This window comes from Ursus americanus, chromosome 5 (assembly GCF_024610735.1).
Source record: "Ursus americanus isolate L20-20 chromosome 5, mUrsAme1.1.p, whole genome shotgun sequence".
NCBI lineage: Eukaryota > Metazoa > Chordata > Mammalia > Carnivora > Ursidae > Ursus > Ursus americanus.
Genome location: NC_142131.1, coordinates 20322965 through 20342921, shown reverse-complemented (window position 1 = coordinate 20342921; position 19957 = coordinate 20322965). Strand labels below are relative to the sequence as shown.

At 35.3% G+C, this 19957-nt stretch overlaps 1 protein-coding gene across 14 annotated transcripts in view; it reads right to left on the bottom strand.

Annotated features, from left to right (window-relative positions):
* The window catches only part of MEF2C (myocyte enhancer factor 2C), a 170570-nt gene that overhangs the window by 89869 nt on the left and 60744 nt on the right, over positions 1-19957 (bottom strand). For 11 of the 14 annotated variants that reach the window (XM_087861989.1, XM_087861995.1, XM_045796310.2 and 8 more), the window contains one exon: positions 6772-6964. In XM_087861989.1, coding sequence (XP_087718115.1) covers positions 6772-6825 — 54 coding nt within the window. In that variant the 5' untranslated portion in view covers positions 6826-6964. Of the gene's footprint in view, positions 1-6771; positions 6968-8792; positions 8958-19957 lie in introns of those variants that run through there. The other 3 variants (XM_087861990.1, XM_087861988.1, XM_087861991.1) reach the window with 2 other exon arrangements.

Genomic DNA, 19957 nt, shown 5'->3' with positions numbered 1-19957 from the left:
ATGATTCAACCATATAGTGGGGAGACAATTTGTGAATAGTTTTTAAACTGGTAGGAATAGAATAGAAACGAATGGCCTGATGTCATGGCTGTTAAATGTACATCTGAGCACTATAGCTACTTCTTTCTTTGATTTGGAAAGTCACAAAAGTACATTTTTTTCCCTTCTGGTTTCCTTTTTCAGTCTCTTCAATCACCAGTAATTCCAGCTCTCTGAACAAAACTTTTCCCCTTGGTGATTTTAAGATTAATGAAAGAATGATTTAACTTATGTGCATGGGGAACCTTTAAGTAGGCAACCACAGGGTGCCTCAATTTACCCTATAATTCAATCCTGAAATGTACTACTATGTGCTAACATATTACTATGATACACCCTAATTTCATTTATTAAAACCAAGTTTAGGGGAGGCAGTTAGCTGTTAAGAAATGACACTGAGGGAAAAAAAGGCATGATAATCATCATTATGAGGTATTTGTGGATTTATTTTAGATTTAAATCAACGCTTTTGTGATTTTTTTTGAACTTTTTATTCACTTGATTTAAAACAAGGTTCCAGACATTCATTGACGAACTCTCTTACAGTAATATCAGGATATCAGTTATCAGGATAACTCTCTGATAGTATTTTAAATATAATTTCCTCTCTAATAGTATATACTTGCTTGGTATGCATACTAACAACTAATGATTCTGGAAGTTCTGTTTGTGCAAATGACAAAAGGAAAAGTTTATGACTGGATTACTCTGTTCTTTGACTCATGGTTCAGAATTCACCACAAAGTTACTTCCTGAAGCAATTTATTTGTCTTTCTAAATTATCTAGTTCCTTACATCTAGAGTAGGTTAGTAGGCTGTTACTCTCAAGTTTAGAACTGTAAATAGCCTTTTATTTACTGGTATTCTGGATATCACCTTGAAGGAACACTACAATAAAAATTCCCCTGAAATTTTTGCTTAAATTCTAAGAACGGCCTAAAATACTGGAAAGCAGGAGAAAGTAAGGAGTAATATTCGTTTCTTTTAAAAACAGAGTCATTTGAGGAAATCAATAAATCTCTTTTACTCAGTTTACTTTTAAAAATATCAGATTTAGTTTAAAAACATCCATATGTAGGAACTGTTCAGAGGTTGTATCTGCACTGCACATATTTCTCGAGGATTTTTTTCTGAGCCCATTTAAGATAACTTATAAGTTGTATAAAGAAACTGACATAGGGGCATAAGAAAGGAGAAAAGGTTAGAAAATTTAACAGCTACGATCTCTGAATTCTTTTTAGTCATAAGGGGATTCTCTTGTTCTATTAACAGGAGAATGCTGCTAATTGTCTTTAATTTGTGCTCCAGTTATTACACTGATAATTACATGAAATTTTGTTTGCTGGCAAAAACTATTAGTGTGCTAGACCTGACGGAAGAGAACTTAAGACATTTAAAAATCCTTTTCCCTTAACTTACTATCTTAGGCCCTAACTGTGTTACTTGGCAAATATTTTTTCCCTTACAAGTATTCAAACATTTAAATGCCTTTTTATAACAATTCACACAAATGCATTTGGATTTACCTCTTTTATCCTTTCAAAGTGGGGAAGCTGAAAATTTAAAATACAAACATACACGTATAGACAGTTTAGGTTAAGCAAGCCTAATTTTTATATATCCTTCTTCTAGAAACAACCGATATCACAGATTTCTGTCTATTCCGTTTGTAAAAAAGAGTCATACAAGGGCAAAACTCATTTAAAAATCTGGCTTTTTCAGGAGCGTATTTCCTGGGACCATATGAAGGAGGGTAACATGATTGCTTAAGGTACTTAAGAGGTAAAAACAAAGAATGCAGACGGAGACACTAAAATGGTAGTGTTAGAATACGCTGGAAGCTGGAAGTGGTAAAAATGGTGATAAGTAGTTCAAAATAACTTGGTCAGTAATATACACTTGAAAGTAAGTCTCACAAGCATAGAACTTAGAAAACTACTTCCCATCCTTGTCACAAGCCCTGCTCTGCAAATGTTTGTGATTTTCCTTCTGGTCTGCAAGCCATCCTCTGCCGTCAGTGCTCCTGCTCTGAAAGGATTCTCTCGCTTCTTGTGAGCTTCCAAAGGTGCCTTTGTGCTCCTGCTCTGCTCTGTTCCACTTTTCCTTCCAGCTCCCTGATAGCCTTTTAAAGGTAAAAGCCTCCTGAAATGAAGGTTCAGGTATGACTCTTTAGTGTGTGACACAGCGCAGGAGTTGTTTTGATGGAAGTCACATGAACTTATAAGAGCTAATGGTTCAAACAGCCTGGGTCTTAATAGGAACAGCTAATAGGTACATTTATTGGGCATTTATTATATGTTAGATGCTTTACATTTACTCCCTAATTTAATTATCCCAATGACCTGATGAGCTGGGTACTATATTTTAACCCTCACTCTACTGATGAGGGAACTGATTAGGCTCAGAGGGGTTAAGTCACCTGCTGGAGGGTCATACAGCTAGTAGTTGGCAGAACTGGGACCAGAGCTAGGTTCATGTGTGTCTAAAAACCATGTTCTTCACCATTATGTTATACTGGATGCAGTATGATGTAATTGGGAAAAGCAAAGACACAAAACCATGCTCTTAGCCATTATATTACACAGGATGCAGCATGACATAATTGAGAAAAGCATGTTTTGTTTTGTTTTGTTTTTTATCTGAAAGATGTGGGCTCCAAATCTTGGCCACCACCTAGCATTACTATCTGACATCAAAGCCTTGCATGATCGGGCCCTGCCTAGCATCTAATCTTTTCTCTCATCTCTCTAAAATCATACACATCAGACTCAAGTTCCACAAGCTTTCCCTTGGCCCCTGAGCAAGCTCTTTCCGTTCTTAAGGAGCTTTGCAAATATTGTTCCATCTGGAATGTTGTCACCTGCCTAACTCTGACTCATGTCTTAGTTCCCATCTTTTAGCATTTCCTCAGAGAGACCTTTCATCAAATCCCTAATCTAAATAAAACATCTCTTGTTATACTGTGATAGCACTTTGATAATTTCACTCATAGCACATTATTTACAACATTTTTATTATATATTTGCATATCTCATGTCTGCTTCATCCCACTAAGCCAGGGATCCACAAAATCTGGCCCACAGGCCCAATACAGCCCGTCCCATTTTTGTCAGTAAAGTTTTATTCAAACACAGACACATTCATTCATTTACACATTGTCCATGGCTGTTTTCGTGACTAGGGCAGAGGTAAGGAGTTGAGACAAAGACCATATGGCTCACAAGGTCAAACATATTTGCTATCTGGCCCTTTATAGGAAAAGTTTGCTGACTTCTGTGGCAGATGATAAACTGTGGGAGACTAGTCTGGTTTACCACTGAATACTTAATGTTAGGCATGTTGCAATCTAATACTATTTGTTGATTTAATAAAAATATGAACTATTCAACTGTAAATGGGGTTAATAAAAATTAAATGAAATAATACATATGTAATTCTTGGTACATGTTGCTTTTATTAAGCTAACCGGAAATTTCTTTAAGATACATTAAAAATTCATGATTTTATTTATTTTTACATACTAGCTTAAGAAATCCATCCAGTTTATGTTAGAAATTGAGAAATAAGTAGTCTTCATAAATTCAGAAACTCTGGATAGGTTTTGAACAATAAAAAGAGCTGCTAATTTTTTTCCTTCTCTTAAACTATTTTATGTATACAAGTGGAATTTCTGAATTTTAGTTGTTCTCCCTATGTCCATTATGAAAGGTGGAGGAAGGGCAAAATTCAATAGAAACAGTTAGCTGTTCTGTTTTATAGCAGTGTTAGTTCTTAAGGCTATTCAGCTTATATATCAGCTTTGTAATATTTCATTTCACACTTTTAAGTCTCTATTTCTTATTCTGTAAAAACACACTCTGTTTTCTGTATAGTCAAATAAACACCTGCAAAGGCAGAGCAGACTTTTACGACTTTTTAAGAAAAGATGACAGTGAACCATTGTGTGAAGTTCTGTTAGGGAGTCTGCAGTGGGGTAAGCTTCAAAAACAGCAAAGCAGTTAACATTTTCTTTCAACATGTGAACACATAGTTTAAAGGAAGCCCAGGCTAGGGGTGCCTCCACAATTGGGATGATCTGCTCCTGCAGATTTGCTAGTGTTGATTACAGAAGTGATGTACATCTTTTAGGCTCTCATGACCACTCTTGTAGTAGGTAAGTGGTACATATAACAAACATTTATAAGTAAGACAGATGTTGGAGATTGTCAATAGCCATCTAAAATAATCACTGAAATAAATATACATTAAAACATGGCAGTTTTCAATTTTACCAATTCGATTTAAGAGTATGAGTGAAGGGCTTGCTGTACCAAAGTGTGGAGAAGACTACATAGATCCTAAATTTCTATAAAATAAAATTAACGAATTCATCTTCAGGATTAAAAAAAAATCTAAATTGAACTGAATTCAAGCAATTTTTTTCTCCTAAAATTATTATGACTTCTGACATGGATAAGAGTAACAGCAATTATAGACACAACCATATTTAAATTAAGAAAAGATTTTCAATTATTAGCTCAAAAGTATGTGCTAAAATTCTTGCATCCCTGTGTGTTTTATGTTCCTTCATAAAGCATAATGAAAACTCATGAATTCAACCTAAAAAATTTTCTTCTTTGTAAGCAAAAGGAAGATACAATAAATTTCATGAACCTAAAAATTACCTGGTATTATTAATGAAATGTAGGTGCTAATTCATGCAACTTCTGACTACACTCAAAATAGATTCTATTCCAAATAACAGGGTCTAAACAATCAATGGTACATGGTATTCAATATTTCAATCTTAATTTCAATTTCAAGTTATAAGCCAACTAAGAAATACTGTGGTTTTATATTGACAGAATTACTACTTTTTGGCTTGACCCATAGCAATATACAATGTGTAGGAAAATAATGAAGAAATCCATCATAAACCTTTATTTATCCTTTAGCTCAATTTTCAGGCAAAAATAGTTCAAGTCATACATACCTTAAATATAATAATTTAATTGGGTATAAACTTGAAAATCTAAAACGTTTCTTTATCTCTTCATGACATTCTGGCTTTGATGGCATAAAGAACAACTTCTATTCATTATAATTTACACAAGTAACAACTTAAGTGTCCATCAATGGATGAATGAATAAAGAAGTGGCTACACACACAGGAACATTATTCAGCCATAAAAAGAGGAAATCCTACAATTTGCAACAACATATATGAATCTTGAAGGCATTATGCTAAGTGAGATAAGTCAGAGAAAGAAAAGACTATATGATCTCATTTATACAAAGAATCTAAAAAACAAACAAACTCACCAAAAGAGATCAGATTTGTGATTATCAGAGGTGGAGGGTGGGAGGAGGGAGAAAGAGATGAAGGTGGTCAAAAGGTACAAAGTTCCAGTTACGAGATAAATAAGTACTAGGGATGTAATGTACGACATGGTGACTACAGTTAACACCACCGTATGATATACAGGAATGTTGCTAAGAGGGTAAATCCTAGAAGTCCTCATCACAGGGAGAAATTTGTTTCCTTTTTCTTTTTTCTTTTCTTTTTATTGTATCTATAGGAGATGATGGATGTTAGCTGAACCTATTGTGATGATCATTTCACAATATACGTAAATCAAACCAACACAATGCGTGCCTTAAAATTATACAGTGATGTATGTCAATTACTTCTCAATAAAACTGGAAAAAGAAAAAAAAACCTTAAACCACAAATCAGTTCTAGTCTCACTTGCAATTCCAAGAAGACAGAAAGGGACAACCGGAGAGATAGAGTGTCTTTATATGGGGGAAATCAGTATGGTGGGCAATCAGTAAAACATTCTTCTCTCCCATGGTCAGGGAATGCCTGTGTTTCAGGTTCCATTACCCATTTGTAATGGTTGGGATCTGGTAGTAACATAATTTCTCCCATTATTTGTTATTTAATACTAGAATGCATACAAACCACCCAGCTATCCTTATATCATCTAACTAACTGCACTTTCCCCAAGTGTGAAGAAAAATCGTCAAATCACAGATATTCATGATATACAAGTCTTTGCTGAATAGAGCATTTGGATATATAAAATCTTTAGGATAGATTAATGGGTTTATACAGCTTTATCAATGGAGTTGCAGAAAAAAATTGTAATGTCTTCTGCCTCTTTGTTTATAAAAGTCATGGTTTAAGGAAAATGGTGTGAATTAACTAATAGTTTTTGCCTCTATGTTTTAAGTTACTAATATTTTGTAAGGGTGTTTGTTGTTGTCAGCACAATGCTAAATATTTTAAATACATTTCAAAGTCTCTTTTACTGTGAATACAATGAAAGCCATTTTTATAAGCCTATATTCTAAACCTTTAAATGGATGACCACAAAAGGCCTCATTCCCATGCATATAAGAATATCTTTGTTTGATGATGCGTGTAGTGTAGCAATGTTATGCTTATTAACTCTTGATTATTAAGCTATTCGTATTACAGAAGTACAGTGCCCATTCAAAATTTATGTTGAAATAAAAAGTGAACAATCATGAATGTGTAAAGTACTTGTCTAACAGACAAGGTGATTTTTTCCCCCCTTTACATGTGATAGAATATTAGCATTTAACTGGCCACAATTTAATTCACTAAAACTTTTCTTAATGGATGTTTCTAAGTTCAAAATGTTTTCAGTATCTTTAAAATACTTGGGGAAAATGTATAAATAGTTCATGTAAATAATGATACAGGAAAAAGTTTACCCCACTCACCTGTCTGTTACGTTCATCCATAATCCTCGTAATCTGAATCTTTTTTCTCCCCATAGTCCCCGTTTTTCTTCTCTCTCTCGTCCCTGAAATTATGTATTTTTTCCTTCCTTTTCTTTCTCTTTCCTGTTTCCTCCAAACAAATCTCCTTCTTCAGCACTTGCACTGCTCAGTTCCCAAATTCCTGCATTCGTTCCTGCTGGACAAAAGACAAAAATTAAATACCACTTTAACAGAAAGGCAGTTTCATAAGAGCGATCATATTCTAATTTTTTAAAAAAGAGAACTATATGAAAGTAAGCCAATCAAATGAATGAAAATAAGTACTAAAAGCACATGGTATATCCCATGCAGGAGCACATCAAATAGGAACGGTTTGTTTTTATAATTAAAATAATCTCATAAGTAATTTAACAAGTCATTTAAATGACAAAAACTATACTTCAAAGCCCAACACTTGAAATGTATCTTTTGCAAGGAGTTCCTTAATATTTTTTAATGAAATTAGGTGACTATTTTCACCCTTCTATTATGAAGAATTACCTAAATCAGAGAGTTAATGAACCTTTATGTACCTGTGTATGCTAAGTAGGGCAGCTAATTCATTTCTGAAGGGAAAACAATCTCGTGTTTTGACAGCAGAGGTGATAACGTCCCCTCGTTATGCAAATAGGATGGACTATTATGAAAGTGCTATTTGATATATGTAAATGTCAACTAATTTAAATCTAAATCCTTTAATCTTATTTTTAAAAAGTCACTGCTATGAGAACACTGTAAAAATAATATGGGATATTTAATCTTACATAATAAGCAGCTATCAGCAGTGAGATCTCCTTTTCCTCTTGAAAGCCCTTAAGCTATATCTTGAATACAACAATCAAAAAAGATAATCATTCACAGAAAAGAAATGGTGCAAAAAATTAGAGTATTACTCCATTTATAATGATACTTTTTTTTATAACTACACTTTTCATAATAAGCCATCAGTTTTCTAAATTTAAATATTTTAAAAAGACATATCATATGTCTTTGGGGAGTAAGATACAAAATTATAGAAGCCTGATATTATATACTAGATACCTTTAGGTCATGAATTAAAATTAAAGAAATGATCATCAATAATATAAAACAAACCCAGAGAACCCAAGTATTAAAAGTATATATTTTACTTTGTTTTAAATTATATCTGAAAACATCTGAACGTAATGAAAATGAATTGCCGTGAAATGTGGAAGTTAACAAGAAAGCATTCCACGTTGGATTCTTCATTTATAAGCAACAGCTTCAATTATTCTATCCAGTTTTACGTCAAAGAATGCAACTACTTTACACATTGCTCAGAATTTCCCTGTTTTAGTTGGTGTCTGATGTGGGACCTGAGAAATTCCCACATGTATTATGTAATGCTAAGCCAATGTCCTGGCTACTTAATAGATTATTTGGCTCCAATTCAAAATTATTGGAACAGGAAAGCTGTTACACACTTGGTCTGATCATCAGCTGTCTTTTGATTTCTTTAATTCAATTTCTAAATTCTTTATCACCTTGAGTAAATTTCTTTAAATTAAAATTTTCTGTGATTATCTAACTGCAGAAGCTATTATGATATAATTAGTTCTGGTGGATTAAGCGCTGCTTAAATACTAAGACTATCCATTCTCCTTTGCCCAACGCTTTTCTATGAAACTGCAGCTCAGTTATGCCTTTGGGAATACTATATACGTTGAGTAACATCATGACCACACAGTGCTCATCAAAAATTATTACTCCAGCGGCAATTTTAAACATTGGAAGTAGTTCAAAAGTTCTGAAGAGTTATATAAATAACACACATTTGACAAATACACATGAAAAAATTAGCTATAATAAGACATTAAAATCACATTAAAATATGAAACATTCACGAAGCACAATTGCATTATATATTCACTGTTGCCACATACTGTCTATCTATTTATTTTTAGAAACCGTCTTAAATATCACTCAACTGGGCAACTTTCCTGTGTTTCCTATAGTCTTACCTTAGAAGCAAGCGGCACGTTAGAATGGCATTTCCCATGCATGTGCAAGACCCCAGAGAGACACACAGGCTTCCTCTATCACAGAAAAGCCAACCCATGAATCCACAGCAAACGCATATGGGACAATTTCCTTTCTTTTCATTTGGCTGAGGCCGGTGGCACTATCGGCTTACAGGACTATGCCTGCCTAAGCTCTTATTCACTTTAAGGTGGAAGGTCAGGGTGAACAGATTAGAGTGTGGTGACAAGGCGGGGAAGACGAGAACTTCTACAGATCCTGGTTTCAAAATACAAATAACCAAACAAGCAGACAAACATCCCTCGAGAAAAGTCTCTTCAGAAAGGCAGAGAGAGAACTCCTCATGAGCCAAACTTAGAAGAGTTCCTACATATCACCACCCCGTATTTCACAACTTTGAAAGGAGAGACACTTTTTAAAAAGAGCACAGCAAGATTTTTTTTTTTAAATTCTTAAAAAAGGATGGGAAATATTTTGCCTGAAAAAATTTGTATGCGTATATCAAATATATATGTAAAAGAGTTGGTGAAAATACCATTGGATGTATTTTCCTTTTTGAAATATGCAAGGTAATGTAAAGAGAAACAAGCTTAAATTTCAGTAAAATTAAAATATTTTCTTGTTTTCCATAAAAATGAATATTTCTTGAAGGGTTGCCTTCTGAACATTTTTAAAATGCAAAACTTGGTATTATTATGTACATATGCAGAATACTACGCGGTGATGATGCGATTTTTTTCATGAAGTAAAATATGTCACGAAACGTGGCTTAGAACATTTGATTATGGATCACCACATTTCGAGGCTGTCAGTAAAAACTCAAAGACTTAAGAAGGTCAACACTAGCTCAGTAGTTGTTTTCTTAGCATAACTACTTCTCTAAGCTGGTTTTTATGCAAAAATTATATTGTAAGGTCAGTTTCAAGTATTAATTTGTAGGAGGCCTAGAGAAGCCGAAGAAGAGATTAAATAATTTTAGTAGTTTTTAGAATTGTTTTGTATGTATACAAAGAAAAGAACAGCAAACTCCATGTAGTAGAATTTCAAGTTATGCTGAGAACTTTCATTATGTACAATCAACCATAAGCTTAAAATAATTCCAGCAGCCTTGCCGCTACTTCTTTCCACATGAAAGAAGCATTCTTGGAAAATGACAGAGCTACATAGAAACAATCAGTAATTAAAAAAAGAAAAAGAAATGCTCTACCACAGTTACACTCTATAGAGCTACAGTCTTCTGCATTTTTTTTTCTCTTTTTGTCAACCTAAATATAAGAAAAATAAAATCAGGCTGCTTACTAAAAAGGGGAACTTCATTATGGCAGGCTTCTGTTCACTTTGAGTTTGGCATAAGCAGACAGATGAAGGCAAAGTGGTTTTGAGACCCAAGTTGAGAAGAATTTCTTGTGGACAGATGCTAAAGATCCTTCTACCCCAGCTCTCTCATTTACAAACAAGTTCCCTTGAGTGACACACACCTCCTCCCCCCTTCCCTGCCTCACTCTTTCTTGCTGTCTTCCTCCCTCCCTCTCTCTCTCCCTCCCTCCCACAAATCCCTCCCCGTAACACAGAAGAATCTTGACAGAATGGCAGGAAACACGCACAGACTGGTCAGGGAAGGATATGATGTCAGCAACCACGAACAATAAAAGGTGTAAAGGTGCTTCCTTCCCTAAACTGTTCCAGAAGTGTAAAATGGGAACCAAAACTCTTCACTTCCTTCTCTGAGCAGAAGTGTCTGAGTGTGCTGTACTGCACACCACACACAGAGAGGCCTTTGAGAGGTTCAGATAAGGGACAATGACAGAAATCCAGACGAGGGGACGCAATTTTTTATTTCTATTTTTAAAACACCTAACAAAAATCCATCTCTGTTCTAGGTTAATATTTTGTATGATTTCTTTAAGAAATAAAAAGAAAAAAACAAACAAGTCCACTCTGATGAAGTAGGAGATATATCACAATTACCTTTATCACGCCTCACAAAAATCATCTGACACGGATAATGCAGCCATATAATCTTAATTTACCCTTTGAGGCAAATGAAGAATTCTATATAGGCAAAGAGCCAACTGGATACATTTTATTTTTGGTTAAAAAAAAAATTACAAAAACTGCCCCCCAAAATATCAGTGTTTGTTAGGAAGACACATTGGCTACTTCTTTGTACCCATAGTTTAAAAAAAGATAGAGTAGGTGGGGGGAATAGATGCCTATGTTATTGAAGGTCTCAGAGTGCTTTTAAAAATTTCAGAGTAAGAACCAAAGAAACGAACATAAGCTTTCAGTATATAGTGAAACTATTTATTTCAATCTCATCACTATTAGGTTCCTTCTAACATGGAAATGGCAGTCTACCATAAGGTTTCTGTAGGAAGAAAACCACATATCAAGTGGATCTGAGTCATCTTCAGATTTCAATCATCTTCCCACAACACTTTGATTTAGAAATTAAACACAACCTTCAGTTATGTGTTTTGATCGTAGAGTGAGACTGCCATGCCACATTAAAAGATGTGGGAAGAAATTAATTCTCTTCTGCTAAACTTATCTTTGCAAAGCATGTATTTTGCTACGGTAAGCACAATGCAGTCACTTAAATAAAAACAGCCCATGAATAATGATAAAGCATTAAAATATGTGATGTCAATTTGCAAAGAAAGAATTCTGGTTTTCTTTTACTCATATTAGCAAATAACTTCTTCACTGACTCACATTTTCACTTACACTAGCATCTTCATATAATGCTTTATAAAAACTCAAGGCTGAAAACCAAGGACGCTGTATCACACAAGAAATTATACCGTTAAATAAATACAAACTGGATTCTTAGTAAGGGACAAAAATTATCTTAAGCCCAGTCGCTGCAAGCCCGGTATTACTAATTCAAATAATTAAATGATTCGATGTTATTTTAAGTGGAAAACTCTGCTCATTATGGTACAACTTGATACATTTAACTTTTTACCTTATGATATATTTGAAAGACATGTGAGACATGTAATTATATTTTGGTTAAAAGGAACAAGTAGAACTTTTACTTTTTTTTTCTGCTTAAGAGGTATTTTGAACTTCAAAAGATATAATTATTATTATTCTTATTGTTACTGAACTACGTGATGTCTTACAAATTGGGGAATATTTCCTTGGTCCTGAAAGTCATTCTTCCACTTCTAAGTTTATGATGTTCTATATAGCATGTTATGTTACCCTAGCCATAAATGCAAGCTGAGCTCATTTTAGACACACAGCCGAAACTTACCCTCCTAAAGATAATAAAAAAACAACCATTATTTACCACTGGGTAAGTACCATCATGCCAAACACAAAGTTATTTTCTCAATTTATTCCAATTTAGTGTCAATATGATGGGATTTTGAGTCATCTTCAAGTCTTTGTAACATAGGATCACACACAAATAATAATGTCATCTGTCTGTTCCTCACACATGCCATGCTCCTTCCTACCACAGGGCCTTTCCACGTGCAATTCCCTCTGCCTGGAATGCTCCTGCTTCCCCTCTGTGCCTCCTTAACTTCTTCCTTTCCCTTCCATCTCAGCTCTAATTTCACCCCCCCAGGAAGCAGTCCATCTTTTCATGACTGCAGTTAAGTCCCCCATGAGGACTCATAGCACCATGTCTTCCTTTGTAGCACTTGTCATAATTGAAATTGCCTGTCTTCTTCGACATCTGTGAGCCAACTCTGTTTTGTCTCACTTTCGAATTCCCACTTTTGTATTCCCAGTATCTACCCCACTGCCAGGCCTATATAGTAGGAGCTAATAATTTAGTTGATAAACAATTTTAAAATTTTCATTTCTTGGTGTGTTTTTTCTTGTTATTTTTTTTTTAAAGATTTTATTTATTAATTTGACAGAGAGAAACAGCCAGCGAGAGAGGGAACACAAGCAGGGGGGAGTGGGAGAGGAAGAAGCAGGCTTCCAGTGGAGGAGCCTGATGTGGGGCTCGATCCCAGAACGCTGGGATCATGCCCTGAGCCGAAGGCAGATGCTTAATGACTGTGTCACCCAGGCGCCCCTCTTCAGTTGTTATTTTTGATGACTACTCCTGAGAACATTTTCATATGTATAGAAGCAGGCCGATAACCTCACTTAATCTTTTGTCATATTTATATAGCATCTCATATATGGAAGAAGAAGAATTTATACTAAGGAGTGGAAGCAGAAAGAATTTTGGAGTTAGGAAGCTCAGGTCTGAACTTCAGCTTGTTGTTCCCTACAACAAGTTGGGAACAAACTTTTTTTTTAAGCTTTTATTTATTTATTTAACAGAGAGAGAGAGAGAGCGTGTGTGCACATGCACAGGCAGGGGCAGCAGGAGAGGGAGAAGCAGGCCCCCCGCTGAGCAGGGAGCCTGATGTGGGACTCAATCCCAGGACCCTGGGATCATGACCCGAGCCAAAGGCAGATGCTTAACCGCCTGAGCCACCCAGGCGCTCCCAAACTTTTTTTTTTTTTTTAAAGATTTATTTATTTTGGAGAGGGAGAGAGAGTGAACACTAGTGGGGCGGGGAGGGGGGAGGGAGGGACAGAAGGAGAGGAAGAGAATCTCACGCAGACTCCCTGCTGAGCATGGAGCCCAACGTGGGGCTTGATCCCACGACCCTGAGATCATGACATGAGCTGAAGTTGAGAGCAGGATGCTTAACCAAGTGAGCCACCCAGATGCCCCGGGAACAAACTTCCTGATGTGCAGGATGGCTATGGTCATTAAAGGTGGTATTATATGTAAAGTGGGTCCATAGCAGTACTGGAAACATGGCCTACTACTTATAAGACTGCTTCAGTTCTGAGGCATAAAATGAAGACCGTTTTATACCATGAGGTTACCAAGTGAATCATAGTCCTTACACATACCATGAAGACTTCACTTTGCAAAGCTAATGATGAGCAAGTTCTAACAGGTAATGCTTCATTTATTCCTTAACAATAATCATTATATGAAGAAAAAATTTACAGTCTTATAAAAATTAAGAAGTTTCTCTTAAGTATCAGTCATGGAAGAGCTTCAGGCTGCAAAAGTAGAAATAACTAGGGAAATATATCAATTTTCCCAATGACCACGGCTGCTGAAAACTCTACATTAATGCTTCCAGTCCTACTTTAATATCTTTCCCCAAGGACAAAAGGAGATGAAATGTATGTCAGAAATATAATAAGGCTAAAAAGGAACTCGTTTTGAAAACCTCTGCAATTAATTTAATAAGTGGGCCTAACCTGCCATTATCACTGGCATAAATCATTTTATTTACAGAGTTCTAGAATTTAGGAGACACATACCTTTAAACAACTGTGTTACATTATAAACAATTTACTAAACACGGGGGAAGCGCAGCTTCCCTGTCATGGTTTTCCATGGCATATTTTGTCTTGAACATTTTTTCACAATGCAGCTTAAACAGCATTCTCCATTCCCCATGCCAAAATAAAGTCCAAATGGTCTAAATATGTCAAGAGCCTCGTGCTATTGAACCACACCACAGTTTTTTGTCTTTCCACATCATATTAAGTAATTAATTTGTGGTTCTACCATGCCTTTGTTTTCCTAATTTTTCACAACAGTACAGCCACCACGTTTTCTTTCAAAGGCTCCTTTAGTGATGTGGCAGAGCTTACCACAAAGGTAACTCCTGCACTGTCTCATCTCAGAGCTACTATTTTGCATCACAGACTGTGCTCTGTTCCCCAGCTGTAACCTCTCAGTAAGAACATGCAGCTGGATTTTTTTGTTGCTGTTATTGAACAAAGCAAGTAAAGCACTATACAACACCAGTATCAGTGAAACAAAATTGTCAGCCCTCAAATCAAGCTCGGCTTGAAAGGGGAGAGGCTGCTATTATACATTATCATCGTATTATAATAAAATCTGAATTCCCAGGCATCTCATAATCCTGTCAGAAAAAAATTTTATGTTCGTTATTTTCTTAATCTTTACTGTGTCATATTTCAGTATTAAAATGGAAATATTCTACAAATTTCTTTCTCAAAAACCTGTATGTACTGGACACAGTTTTTAGCCTTCCTGAGACATTGGTGTGTGTATGGTGGTGGGTGTGTGCAGAGAGAACATTTTCCTGCAAAACTGCAGCAAATGGAAAAATCACATTTTAGTCTTTCATAATGTAATGATGAAACAGTAAGAGTACATTTTAAGACACCTGAGCAGTCATGAGTATTATCACCAGTAAGTAATCACAGTATTACTAAGATTGTGATATGAATGGTTAAAAGGACATTCTAAGAAAAGGCTTTGTTTTATTTTACACTCCAATACTACGTTAAACGATTGAAAATTATGTCCTTAAAATAATTTGCCTCTGTTGTTACTTATTTTCCCTCTTTATTTAATATTTAAAGATGAGCTTTAAATGGAAAGAAATACTACTGTCCTCCTGCCAGTTTTTGTTATACATTAAGAAGAATAAGCTTGATAAATGACCCACTATTTCCACTGAATGTCATTTATTTTTGTCTCTAGTTGAACTTCAGAAATTTAGAAAGTTTACACAAAAGCCTTCTATCTGATGTACATAATATTCAAAATGCTGTAATAATGTCTCTCAAAATGTAGATATTTGATACTACTGTTACATGTGGCTCAACATGGAAACCAGTGATTCATCAATTTTTCTATTCTCTTCATCTCTTTTACAGCATCCTAATCAACCTAATTAAGGCTTTGTTCATCTGAAACCTCTGATGACAATTTGTTTAACTCTATCCCACTGTGGTCTTCTTATAAGGAGAATTAAATCTGATCTTCTGACAGCAATCATTAAATGATCCCAACTGGCCCCAATTAAGCCACATGGCTCACGGGCTTCCATACAGTCAAGTGCCAAGTTCTCTGTTTCATTTGCACATCATTCTTTACCTTGGTTATTTCCTTAAAGCCAATTAAGTATGTGTCTTATCAAGTGGAACTAAATTTCCTTGTGTACACTAGCTTAAGACACAGTGTATCAATTGACTTTGCAGTCACACTGAAGTATCACACAGGGTTCCTAAAGCCATGCTCTCTAGCCATAGTACTATTAATGAAAAACAAAAAACAAAAAACAAAAAAACCGACAAGCCCTTTTAGATGTACTTACTCATGCTGAAATTGACACATGTATCTTCTCAAAATAATATACATATTCAAACACTCTGGCTAACATATATCAATAACAACTTTCCATTTGGCTTATTTACCGTGATCTTTTAATCGAGTAGTATCTGCATTTAGTAGGGTTTAATATACTTTAAGAAAAAATTAAATTATCTCTTTAAGACCTTCTAAAAGAGCAGTACCAAAGTAAGACTTCTGATGTTAACCTTTCTTACCCCTAATTTCTGCTCTAATTTTTTCACATATGCTCAATTGTAAGTTCTGTAATGATGTTCGCAGGTCTTCCTATGAATGCAGGTAGCCTCAGGATTTAGAGCTCATTGATTGTGTGCTACTCCAGGGAAATGGCTGATTAAAAACAGCCTCATGAGGAGGAGTAGCTCCTATTCACATCTGGCTCATCTTATCTAAACTCTAATACCTGTATGGAAATTTGACTCCTAGCTTTGGCTTTGGAGAACCGCACTTTGCAGAGTCCTTTACCTTAGATGTCAGGGCAGAAACACAGTTAAATTAATCTCAATATGACTGGTGTTTGACATAGTTTTTGAAGGCCTTAATCAATTATCCTGACTACTTTTCTGAGAATATAAACAAATGCGCTGTATTTTTACATCTATTCTAATTATAGCCATCACTGATCATCTGTTGGTATCTGATGCAGGCTATCTGTCACAGTTCTCAGAGCAGATGGATTAGAACATATCTGTTCATCCTAATCATATATTAAAAACTGACATTAGGATAGAAAACTGAAATGGATGCTATGCATCTTACTGGACATTAACCTTGATGGAACATGCAATTCTTTTTATTCCTTGACCAACAGATGTAACTACAAGAAAAAAGAAAATAGAATCTTTAACATACGGACATTTGGAAACACCTAGAAAAAATGGTATGTGCCTTTTCTTTCAGACAGCTAAATAGATAATCGTCTACTCAATAAATAACCGTTCTTCTCTTCAAAAGAGAAAAATTCAAAATATTTATTGCAAAATGCTGATGATTTAGAAAATACTAACAACCTAACAACTGGTTGATTTTTAAAAAATGTATGATAAATATACTAAAATTTTAGCAAAGCAAAACAGATGCTGGGGTGTTGTATTATGAAATATTTCTCACTGTATTATAGTAATCTCCAATAAGGTTTGATGTTAATTTTAGAGCATGCTTCTGCTAAAAAGGGCAAACCCTGCAACAGATTTAGTACAAAGAAGCTGAAAATATCCTGTGGAAAAAAAAATCTGTAGTGAAATCAGCCAGCCCAAATCCTGCCATTACTCAGCACTGCAGTGACGTGCGGCTGTTTGTAGTGGTTTGAGGAGCCAGCAGGGGTGGAAACTCGACGTACTCGACTTCAACATGATTGCAATTGAACCTCATCAAAGTAAGAGCTCATAATTTGTCACAGAAAACAGCCAATTAACATATGTTAGAAAAAGGCTTCATAAAGATAATATATGATTAAAGACCCAGTGCAGCTGTTGAAAATCAAAACTATGCATTTAAAAAAGAAATCTCAGCCTGAGCTTCCGTATGGTTAAACTGATAATGGCTACTATGATTTTTTTTTAAGTAGAAAAATATAATTACAGTGCTTCTCATAAGTTTGGGGTTATGGCAAGGGAGAACTGGGTACTGTGGTATTATTTACTATGCCTTACTTAGTTCTATAAATAGTTGAAGCCCTTGCCAAAACTCTGTAGTTACTTTGTTATAGAGCTATTTTAAAACACAGACCTTCATTGTGAGCTAAATGGCCTTCAGGATGCACTTTGTAGTTAGAGCATTCCTCTCAAAACTATATCCTCCCTTTATCTGTGCAAAACTCCAGGACAAGGGGACTCTACACGACAGCCCTGCTCGCTGTAAAACACGCTAGGGCTGTGTAACACACGGTTTTAATACTTCAGAACTTTTGTCAGGGCCGTTGGTCAGGAATGCTGACGGTTAAAGGTGAGAAATGAGACACTGGTGCTTGTATGCAGTACAGATCTCCTAACGCGATGTATTGCAGACTACCTGCTACAGCTTTGGAGCAAATGAACTACATGCAACTGTATGTACGTGGTGTATTCTCATCACAGATTTAAACTAAGCTTTAGCTTGGACCACGTGGGCAAATCAAATCCTGGCGAAACTGATGTCATCGGAGACTGTAAGCCAAGTCCATAATGCTTAATAGTACAGATAACAATGAGAAAGTCTGATCTTTAGTTACAGAGACATAAATGTGTGAAGCATGATGCTAGGTACTAGGGACACCGCTGTGAACAAAACAAACAAGGTCTTGGTGTTCACGAAACCTACATTTTAAAGGGGGAGAGAGGCAATAAACAAGCACACTAATACGATGATTTTAGATGGAGAAATGCTAGAAAGAAAATCCCATGGTAGAACAGGCAAGAAGGTGCCTGAGCAGGAAAGGGCAGAGGTGGACAGTGCTGTCAGGGAAGATGACATCTGAGGACAGATCTAAAACACCGTTGGAGCCAGGCAGTATTTGGAGGATGACGACTCCAGTCTGATTACACCATGAATTCTCTGCCTGTCACTGTTGCTACAAACAGCTAATCCATAGTTTCCCAAATCTCAATTTCCTCATCTACAGAATGGGAATAACATTTACATTCTTTGATAAGGTTGTGAGGCTCAAATAAAAAACAGCACTATATTCATTTGGATTAAAAATTCAAATGGATGCAATTCAATTTCATAAATTAATTGTGTGAACTTATTTTCTTCACTTCAGTACTGTATAATTTCATAAAAACTATAAATACTCTGAAGTACTGATAATAGAGTGTAATGCCAAAGTTTTCTAAACTGACAGGAACTGAATCCGAACGTGTGTCCTCCCTTGAAATGCGGATATTTCATTAAATCAGTGTCCACTGATTGAAATAGTTCTTGGGCATAAAAGTTCATTTTGCAGTGTTAAATATGCATAGTGCCACGAACAATCCGACAAACACAATGTAAGACTTCTACAAATGTGAAATATAGAATTATATATTTTAAATTTTACCTTCTTTCTTTTAAAAAATAAACAATCTTACAACATTACTAATGTACTTGAGTCACGAGGGTAGGTTGATTTATTTCCTCTCTCACAGGACCCAACTCCCAAGCAATCAGCACAGTTTTGATTAAGATCTCAGCGATATTTGAAAATCCCAGTGTCTCACTGTATGGGAAATGTTCATGTATCTTTGGACATACCCATCTAATGAGAGTAAGCTATGTAGCCTCAAGCCAAACAGATTAATTTCCAACTTGGAATGAATAGACAAATTGAATCATCTAGTATTTTTTAAATTAAAGCATTTTTAAGAGGAAAAATACAAAATTTAAGGATTATGAATTTTAATAAATAAGAAATGAGAGCAAAAGGCGATAGACACACTTTAAATTTAGAAGTTGTTAAATAGAAATGTCTAATGAAAAACCAGTATTTTAAGTAAGGAAAGGGGGCCAAAATTTCCTATGGAACAAAACTTTACTTAAGAAATAATGGGTATACACTTTCAGTTCTCCCTTCCCTGCCATTTTTGGGGGGCATAGCATGAATTTGATCCTTTACTGCACTAATTTCTCTCTATTTCCTATTTGGTGAACATAATTTATAAATTTTAAAACAGCGTAAGTTGTATAATTTATTATGAAGCCTAAATTAACACTGATCTATTTTCATTTATAATTGATCTAATGCCCTGAAAAAGAATTATAAATTTGAAAAGGTTTTTAAAAAATCAAAATGGTCTTCTTTCCTTTCCTAAATGAATCATGATATAGATATTTATTTTAATAAAGAACAGCATATTGTCAATGTTAACCAATATTTCACACTGCGTACTCATCTCCCTTCCTCCCTATCTCGTAAAATGACCTTTGGAGAACACTCACCTCCCCCTCCAAAACCCAGCCATAATTGCATGCAAAGCAGGCATGTAAATCTGAGTTTCTTCTCTCTCTTTGTAGCCTTCCCCTCTCCATTTTTTCATTTCA